General features: G+C 38.8%; 1 protein-coding gene across 1 annotated transcript in view; it reads left to right on the top strand.

The window, feature by feature from the left end:
* MICU2 (mitochondrial calcium uptake 2) overlaps positions 1-6,576 on the top strand; it is a 108,493-nt gene extending 101,917 nt beyond the window's left edge. Inside the window, exons 10-12 of the mRNA XM_032260101.1 lie at positions 3,372-3,480; positions 3,937-4,094; positions 5,933-6,576. Of these exons, the coding sequence (XP_032115992.1) occupies positions 3,372-3,480; positions 3,937-4,094; positions 5,933-6,037 (372 nt within the window). The 3' untranslated portion in view covers positions 6,038-6,576. The remainder of the gene's footprint in view (positions 1-3,371; positions 3,481-3,936; positions 4,095-5,932) is intronic.
* The last annotated feature ends 3,695 nt before the right edge of the window (positions 6,577-10,271 follow it).

Below are 10,271 nucleotides of genomic sequence, written 5' to 3' on the forward strand. Positions count from 1 at the left end.
CTGGGAGACAAAGGTTGCAGTGAGCCAAGATTGCACCTGGGCAACAGAGTGAGACTCTGTATGTATGTATCAAGAAACTTAAAATGGTGTGAGATTTTTTTCCCTATTTAATATGTTATGAAAATCAACATGTGATTAACTGTAGAGTATCTGAGATTTTATCCCTTTGCAAGTTAGCCTGAACAGTTTCATGGATGTTTGCAGAAGATACAAGAATATTGAGTCAGACACACAGAATTTTATTATCATAATGTAGCAACAACATGAGCAACATATTTGTATCAGTTCCCCCTTGCCTCCCAGTCCCTGTGGGCATGATGCTGAGAGGCCCAGGTAGATGCTGCCCACACAGTAGATCCACCTCACAGCTGAGACCCCTCATCTTAATAAATCTGAATGTTTTGTAATGGGCAGTAAACAAACCTTCCTGAGCTTTGCTGCAGTGGGAGACATTATGTATTCATGATACTGGACAGTAAGGAAAGCTGTCCGGTGCTCCTGAGGAACAATGCTGTCCGCTATACAAACAATTCTCCTGCCTTATCCTTCTAAGTAGCTGAGATTACAGGCACACGCCACCATGCCTCAATAATTTTTATATGTTCGGTGGAATGGGCTTCACCTTGTTGGCCAGGCTGGTCTCAAACTCCCGGCCTCAGGTGATCCACCTACCTTGGCCCTCCAAAGTGCTGGGATTACTGGCATGAAATCCTTGAAAAGATAATCTGGAACAAAAATGCAGTTGGTGCTGCCTCTGTTTGATAGATATACAGAAACGTGAGACTCATGGAGAACAGTCTCCCACAATAAGAAGTCACCTAAAAACCCATTAGAAATCTGGGCCAAGGACCTAAACAGGACACAAGAAGAGAAATCCACAAATGACTAATAAGCATGTGAAAAATGTTTAACTTCATTCACAATTAAAGATAGAAATTCAGGCCAGATGCTATGGCTCACGCCTGTAATCCCAGCACTTTTGGAAGCCAAGGTGGGTGGATCATCTCAGGCCAGGAGTGTGAGACCCAGCTGGCCAACCTGGTGAAACCCTGTCTCTTCTAAAAATATAAAAATTAACCAGGCATGGTGGCACGTGCTTGGAATCCCAGCTACTTGGGAAGCCAAGGCAGGAGAATCACTTGAACCAGATAGGTAGAGATTGCAGTGGGCCAAGATCGTGCCACTGCACTCCAGCTTGGGCAACAGAGCAAGGCTCTGTAAGACATACAAATTCAGACATTAATACAATATTTTTCATCTATCAGAAAAGCAACATCAAAAAAGTTGCACCCAGTGCCTACTTTGAGATCATGATAGAAGCAGCCACTCTTTTATTTGTGCTGATAAATACACTGGTTTTTTCTTTTTCTTTTTTTCCTCTCTGCCTATCATCTTTTAAATATACTGTTAAGAGAATAAAGGAAGATACAGAAATATGTGAAGAGATTGTTCCCATTGTGTAAAACAAGGAGATGTGTGTGTACATGTATACACTTTTATATGAACAAAATATTTCTGGACAGAGACACACTAGGAATTGGTATCACATGTCTGGGGAATGGAACTGGGAATCAGAAGAGGAAGGACTTTTCATCATTTATTCTTCATACTGTTTGAATTTTTAACCATGTGCGCATATTACTTTTTCAAAAACTTTATTGAAATGTTTAAAAATAAAAATGTCATGAAGTCACAAAAGCTTGAAAGCAATGAACCTTGAGTAAGACTACACATTATGGAGGGCATGATCCTGAATATCCCTACAAAGAGAAACTTTTTTTTTTCAAGCAGGGAAGAATTTACTTTCAAATTAAGAATTTTTGGCTGAGCACAATGGCTCACACCTGTAATCCCTGCACTTTCTGAGGCTAAGGTGGGAGGATCACTTGAGCCTAGGAGTTTGAAACTAGCCTGAGCAACATAGCAAGATCTCTTCTCTACTAAAAATAAAATTTAAAAATTAGCTGGTGTAGTGCTGTGTGCCTGTAGTCCCAGCTACTTGGGGGGGCTGAGGCAGGAGAATAGCTTGAACCCAGAATTTCAAGGTTACAGTGAGCTGTGATTGCACCACTGGACTCCAGCCTGGATGACAGTGAAATACTGTCTCAAAAACAAAGTAAAAGCTAAGAGAATTTTTATACTTTGTTTACTTTTTTTTTTTTTTTTTTGAGACAGGGTCTTGCTCTATTGCCCAGGCTGGAGTGCAGTGGTGCAGTTAGCTCACTGTAATAACCTCAAACCGCTGTGCTCAAGGGCTCCTTCTGCCTAAGCCTCCTGAGTAGCTGGGACCACAGGCACATGCCACCATGCTGGCTAATTTTTGTATTTTCTGTAGAGACAGGGATTTCACCGTGTTGCTCGGTCTGGTCTCCAACTCTAGAGCTCAAGCAATCCGGCCACCTCGGCCTTCCAAAGTGCTGTAATTACAGTCAAGAGCCATCGTACCCAGCCTTGTTTACTTTTTAAACTTTTGTATTTGTTTGTTTGTTTTTAGAGGAAGTCTCACTCTGTCACTCAGGCTGGAGTGCAGTGCTGCAATCTTGGCTCACTGCAACCTCCGCCTCCCAGGTTCAAGCAGTTTTCCTGCCTCAGCCTCCCAAATAGCTGACACTACACACGTGCACCACCACATGCAGCTAATTTTGTATTTTTAGCAGAGACAGTGTTTCACCATGTTGGCCAAGCTGGTCTCAAACTGCTAACCTCAGGTGATCCTCCTGCCTTGGCCTCCCAAAGTGCTGGGATTACCTGCATGAGCCACCACACAGAGTCCGTTTGTTTTATTTTTAAGTGTGCAGGTTTTGAAGTCAGATGGACCAAGGTTCAGATCCTGATTGTTTCAGTTAGTAGACCTTGGGCAAGCTGTATAACCCCTGAAGTGTTACTTAGGACTTATGCTATGGTCATACACGTTGTAAAGGGCAGAACCGGAATTTCAACATAAGTTCATCTAACTCCAAAACCCAGTGCTCTTGCTCAGTGCTGTGTCCACTAATAAAACTTAGCAGAAGTGGACCACGTAACAGACTATATTAGTCTCCTCAGGCTGCCACCCCCAAACACCACAGGTCAGGCAGCTTAAACAGTAGATTGATTTCTCACAGTTCTGGAGGCTAGGAGCCCAAGGTCAAGGCACCAGCAGGGCCAGTTTCTGGTGAGGCCTCTCGCTCAGCTTGCACGCAGCACCTTCTCACTGTGCCCCTCATGTGGCCATTTCTTTGTGCACACAGAGAGAAAGGAACAGAGAAAGTTCTGTTGCCTCTTCCTCTTAGAATGACACTAGTCTTTAACTGTAGAAAAGAAGGTTCACAGCGTTTATAAGATTGTTTAATGTATTTACAAAATTGTAATAAAAACTCTTGTTTTATTAGAGCATTAGTTTGGATGAGTTCAAGTCATTTTGCCATTTTACAACCCACTTGGAAGACTTTGCTATTGCCATGCAGATGTTCAGTTTAGCTCATCGTCCTGTCAGACTAGGTAAGTTATGAAAAACCATTCGATTTTTATCACCTATAAACAGTTTTACTATATTCTTCAACTAAATACTACCAGTCAGGGAACAAATTATAAGTAAAAATAATGTGGTTATTTTAGCTTTTAATGTGGCTATTCTAGATTTACAATACCAGTACTTCAATTTAATGGTTACTTTATTTACTTTTATTTTCTCATTCTCCTAAAAAGGAGGAATTATTTAAATATATGTCTATAGCATTGATTAAATTAAAATAGCTCATTTATCTTGCAGTGACTTTAATGCCATCTCTCAATTTAGGATTTGAATATTTTCTTCATGGACATTTTTGTTTTTGTTTTACTTCCCAAATAATAAAAATTTGGATTTGCTTTTACTTCTCAAATAATGAAAATTTAGATTAGTTCCACTGAGACTATTTCAGGTAGTTGATGAGTTGTTTTATCTTTGTTTTTTAGCCGAGTTTAAGAGAGCTGTGAAAGTAGCAACAGGACAAGAACTGTCAAACAATATTTTGGACACCGTCTTCAAGATCTTTGATGTGGACGGTGATGAATGTCTTAGTCATGAAGAGTTTCTTGGGGTGTTAAAAAACAGAATGCATCGAGGTTTATGGGTAACAAATTTTTTTATATAATACATGTTTACATTATCATTAACTGAATGATATTAAACCTAGAATTTGGGCAAATGTACAGTCTTTAAATGGAGTTTTCATCATTTATAAAAAGATTATAAGCTGAAATTGAAATACGGAAATATACTTTATGAGATTAAATATTTTCTTCGATTTTTAAAAAATAATCTGAATCTAATCAGAAATCACTATTTAAAGGTGCTGTGAGCTATGATCGCACCTGTGCACTCTAACCTCTACAACAGAGCAAGACCTTGTCTGTTTAAAAAAAAATTTTTTTTTTTTTAAGGAAAATGCTATTCAGAAATATAGTCTAGCCAGACATGGTGGCTCACATCTGTAATCCCAGCAGGAGGCCTAGGTGGGCAGATCACTTTAGGCCGGGAGTTCGAGACCAGCTTGGGTAACACCATGAGACTCTGTTTCTACAAAAAAAGGAAAAAGAAATCCTACCCTAGTATTTGACTGACGACATGTAATTAGATATATGTAAATTCAAATCCCAGCTCTACTGTTTATTAACTGCTGAATCTTGCAAAGCCACTTAATTTTTCTTAGTCTCAGATTCTTTATCCATACCATGAGGAAACTAACCTATCAGAAAGCATTATTGTAAGAATTTAATGTGAAATACTTAGTATAGTAGCTGAGATAATGAAATTAATTTCACCATTAGCATTATTCACTCGAAGTCACATATGAGTCTATACATTTATGGGACAGATCAAATTCAGATTTTTTTTTTAAATTAGAATGTGCTAGAAGCACTCTCAGAAAAGAAGTCTGCAAGGGGAAAACTAGGATCCAAAGAGACCCTACATGGTAGATAGGTAGACAGACAGACAGACAGACAGATAAGAAGAAAGAAAGGAGGTGGGGAGAGAGAGAATATGGGACTATGCATGAAAATAAAGCTATTTACAGCTCAGAAAAGCAGTTCCATTTCCTGCAACAAATATAACAGGGAAAAATATTAAATATGATTTTCATTAGCAAACAATATTTTATAAGCTTTGCAGTTATCCGACACCCCATAAATATATTCCTGGAAATTAAGCCAGTCTTTACAGTTAACAGTTTACCTGGGAGTCTCTTTGCCCTTTCTCAGAAGACATTAAAAAGAAGAGCTGTAAATCAGTCATAGGAAAAAGAACATACATAACCTGGAGTAGAATTTTGCTTCCACTTGGCTAATTTCCATCAATGGAAATTCCTGTGGAATTTTCCATCAATTCCTGTGGTCACCAGGATCCAAATATTTTCTACCCTTTACCTTTTTATTGAGAGAAATAGTAATCCACACATATTTTTTGCTAAAAAATGTTGCACATGAATTAGATTATTTCTTGACGCTTTTCATTAAATATTTTGTGACCTATTGCTTCTTTTTTAGTTTAAGCCAACATTAAATCAAAGCTTTGGGTTTATAATTTTATTCCACACAGCTAAATAAAGTTAACCAGAAAAAGGGAAAGATTATAAAACATTATAAAATAATTAAATTTTAAAGCCAGTATGTGAAAGGAGATGGCCCAACATCTTTATCACCCTCTTACAGAAGAAACTCCATTAATGTGTGCTGAGTCTGGTTCCACTCCCTGGTTACATTAAGTGTAGTCACGTTCACTCTTTGTCTTTTACCCTCATTTTACATTCTGTTGTGATCATCTTTTACAACACAGTCCATCCTCAACTACTTTTGGAGGAGGGAAGGAAATAAACAGTAACATAAACTACACATGAAATTGTGTTTAACCTTGAAGACAGTGATTTTTACTGTCTTTTTTTACCCCTTGATTTTTACTTTTGGTTAACAGGTACCACAACATCAGAGTATACAAGAATACTGGAAGTGTGTGAAGAAAGAAAGCATTAAAGGCGTAAAAGAAGTCTGGAAACAAGCTGGAAAGGGGCTTTTTTAATAAAAGCTATAATAATATGGCAATTATGTTGCTCCAAATGTCAAAATTTGTGATTTTTAGAAGTACTAGCTATATATCTTCATAAATCTTCATTGATATTCTTTGTGATATAAGCATATCTTGACTTACTTTCTGATTTATAATTTTACTAAAGAACTTAGAAAAAGTAAGTGTAAAAATAGATACTGGATTCTGTCAGAAGGCCTAGATTTGAAATAATGTTTTGTACTTTGGTAAGATGGAAAGCTTAGTAAAGATTCACTGATTTCTTAGACACTCTAATGTGATATGCTCTCTGGTAGGATAAAACAGGTATATACAGGAACAAGTACTTGAGACCAAGGCCAGTATCAATTCCAGACATCCTGATGTTCCTAATAGGGTAAATGAAGTTAAAACTTATTTCAGATTTTTCTCATCTGTATCTTATGTCTCATAAATTTATTGTATACTTTATGTCAGTAGCTTAGCTGTTTATTGTCTTTAACATGTAAATTTCAATATTCTATCTGGAAGCAGAATAAAATATTTACATAGATGTAAAAAATACTGAGAGGTGCTTTTTTTCATGTGTTTTTAAAACTACTTTTTTAAAAAAATTATAAATACTCATCATCCTTGCCAACCTTATTACTTCTTAAAGACTAGTATAGTTGGAAGAAATTTTGATCACAAGGTCAAGGTCTCATGGGATATATCAGGTTGTGGAAAACGTTTAAAATGGGGTCATTAATTGGCATTAAGCTGAATATAAAATGCTATTATAAAATGGCATTTTTTAAAAACGCGGTAAATAAAAATTATAAAAAACTTGTGCAAATATCTAAAACCAGTTCCATTCTCTAGAGAACTGGCTAATTCCAAGGCTGTGACAGGGAAAGTCCAAGATCAGGCTAGAACATCCTGTGCCTAAAAGTAAAGAAGGGCTCACAGAAAGGTGAAGAGGCAGAAGGACAGAGACAGCTCGAAGAGGCTGCCCCTGTCAAATCTGGTTCCGCTTAAGGATCAGAGTAATTAATGTCAGTAATAAACTGTAGCTTATTGAATAAGAATTCAGGAGTTACACCAAAAATTAATTAATTAATGAGGCCAGAGAAACCTCTCCCTTATTGTTGAAGGATAATGCCTTGAAATGTGTTAATCCACTAAACTGAAAAACTCTCCCACACAATTTAATGATTGAAATCGACAAGGGGCAAAAGCTTTTGTCCATTTATTAAAAATAGTTTGCTGCTGATTGAAAACAAATTGGCTCTAATGAATTGTTTTAGAAATAATTGCTTATAAAGTAATCTTTTATCATATAAAACCAAAAGAAAAGATAGGCAATGCAAGAAAGTATAGGTATGAATGAATCCTCCACCATTTTATCTGTCAACCACAAATCCTCACCTGTCCTTCCAGATGCCCTTATGGGTAAAGATTAGGGGCACAAAAATGAGGATGGTTTCTCATGCCTTCACAGGCTCTGCTTTTTCAGCCTCACCTGGCACTGATTTGTTCTGCCTTACTTTCCACAGCATTCCATGAATGCTATGCAGTGCCCCAGCGACATAAAACTCCTGGTCTTTCTTCATGTGCACCATGTGTGTTTCACATTTCCCTACCCGCAAGCTTTGACACATGCCATCTCCTGACAGCGATGCCTTTCCCCTATCCTCTTGATGAAATTCTAGACATCAAGGTGCCATCCACTTATCAGGTTTATCTCTACTAAAGTATCAAGAGCAGGAGCACTGCTTTAGTCATCTTTATATACCAGTCTAGCTGAATCCCTGGCATCCAACAAATGTTTGTTGAACAGAAAGAAGAGAGGGAGTGAGGGAAGAAGAAAGGAGAAAGGTGGGATGGGAGGAGCTAGTAAAGTTCGTAAGTCAACAAAGAAGTATGCCAAAAATCTGCTAGGCACCAGGCCTACAATGATGAATTAAATGGTTCCTGCTGTCATGGAACTTATAGAAGGTGAAGACAGAACTAACCAGGAAACATTTTAAGTATATATATACAGCTGCAAACTAAGATCAAAAAAAGCAGTGTTAGAGATTAGACTTCCGTACAACAGGAGTATTTAGAGGGCTGAAGATACAGTTTTCAATTTTTCGAGTCCAAAAGGAAATTAACAAAAGATTTCTGAAAATGAATAAAGTTCATCATGTAATTACTACAAAACTACTTGATCCCATTTGAAAAGAATATGGATAAATATCTGTATCAAATAAGCAAACTAGATTTGCCAGTGTCTCCTGAGTTTGGAGACTTTCACCCGGAAAACAGCTGAAGCTTGTATTTCTCTGCTTATCCCTTCAAGGTGGGAGACAGTTGCAGTGGGTAGCGGAGCCCTGCCTTCACTGGTCTCCTTGCCTACTCCCTCAGGAATCTCATCACACCTCTGGCTTCTGTTCTCTCCTCACCTTCAGGCCCAGTTGCTTCCTAGATGTCTACATTTGGTTTGTCCAACTCAGCACATCCAAAACTGACCAGATTATGTCTCCCTCTTTTTCCAAACTTCATTTCTTCATGTCTTCTGCCTTAGTGAGCATCTCCCATAAGAGACCAACTGGGAACCAGTCATCCAGGAGCCTCACTCCCTTAATCCTCCACAGTCAATCATGTCCTATCAATTCTGCTTCCTCAAAGTTGCCCAACTTGTGCTCCACCTTCCAACCCCATTGCCACTGCCTTAGTTCAAGCCCTGATTATTCATTACTTAGATGATCTCAATAGAATTCTAACTTGCCCTTTCTCCAGCCCCTTGTAAGGCACAGCAATTAAGCATCCAAACTCTGCTATTAGACTACCTGGATTCAAATCTCAGCTTCACCACATTAGTTAACATAACTCACCATATATCGTTTTGCATAGTACTTCTCTGTGCCCATTTTTTCATCTAAAAAGGAATGATTTTAGTTCTGATGCCATAGCATTTTTGTGAGGATTGAGATGATATGTAAAACACTCCAGAGTAAACCTTTAGCAGCTTTTAAATACTATTGCTGTTAACTTATTTCAGATCCTCCTTCACAACACTTATTTTCTGAAGCATAAATCTGATCATGTCACTACACTTCTGATAATCTTACCACACTAAAATGGCTTTAAAAATAAAATTCAACTCGGCCAAGCGCCGTGGCTCACACCTATAATCCCAGCATTTTGGGAGGCCAAGGGGGGTGGATCACAAGGTCAAGAGATCAAGACCATCCTGGTCACCATGGTGAAACCCCGTTTCTACTAAAAATACAAAAATTAGCTGGGCATGGTGGCACACACCTGTAGTCCCAGCTACTTGGGAGGCTGAGGCAGGAGAATTGCTTGAACCCAGGAGGTGGAGGTTGCGGTGAGCCGAGATCACGCCATTGCACTTCAGCTTGGGTAACAAGAGCAAAACTCCATCTCAAAAAATAAAAATAAGGCCAGGCGCGGTGGCTTACGCCTGTAACCCCAGCACTTTGGGAGGCCGAGGCGGGTGGATCACAAGGTCAAGAGATCGAGACCATCCTGGTCAACATGGTGAAACCCCGTCTCTACTAAAAATACAAAACATTAGCTGGGCATGGTGGTGCGTGCCTGTAATCCCAGCTACTCGGGAGGCTGAGACAGGAGAATTGCCTGAACCCAGGAGGCGGAGGTTGCGGTGAGCCAAGATCGCGCCATTGCACTCCAGCCTGGGTAACAAGAACGAAACTCTGTCTCAAAAAAATAAATAAATAAAATAAATAAAAATAAAATAAAATTCAACTGTACGTGCTTTTGCCCCATCGGCCTTTCTCATATCCTAACACTTGCCCCACACAGCTTACACTACAATTCTGAATTACTTGCCGTCACTCCACTTGGCAAGGTTCTCACTCTCCAAGTGTTTGCACTAACTAGTGCCCCTGTTGAAATGCTCCCACCTGCCTAACTGCATGTGCCATTTTATGTGTGAGGTTTTCCATTTTTCTCCCTGCTTTTCCCTCACATTCATTTAGGCATACATGCTGTTATTTCCTTCACACATTTCTGTCCACATATCTTTCAAGCCTCATTGAAGTATACTGGAATTCTTTTATGTATTCGCTTCTTATTGGCTGTGAGCTTATTGAGAACAACATGACTCTTTTAACACTGTCTCCCAGCATCCATCAAAGAGCTGGCACATACTGGTTGCTCAAAAAATGTTTGACCTATGAATGAACAAAAAGGAAAGTAGAACAAGAAATATCCCTGGGCTGGGCACGGTAGCTCATGCCTG

The sequence above is a fragment of the Sapajus apella genome, unplaced genomic scaffold (assembly GCF_009761245.1).
Source record: "Sapajus apella isolate SASKATOON/1434 unplaced genomic scaffold, GSC_monkey_1.0 scaffold114, whole genome shotgun sequence".
Lineage (NCBI taxonomy): Eukaryota > Metazoa > Chordata > Mammalia > Primates > Cebidae > Sapajus > Sapajus apella.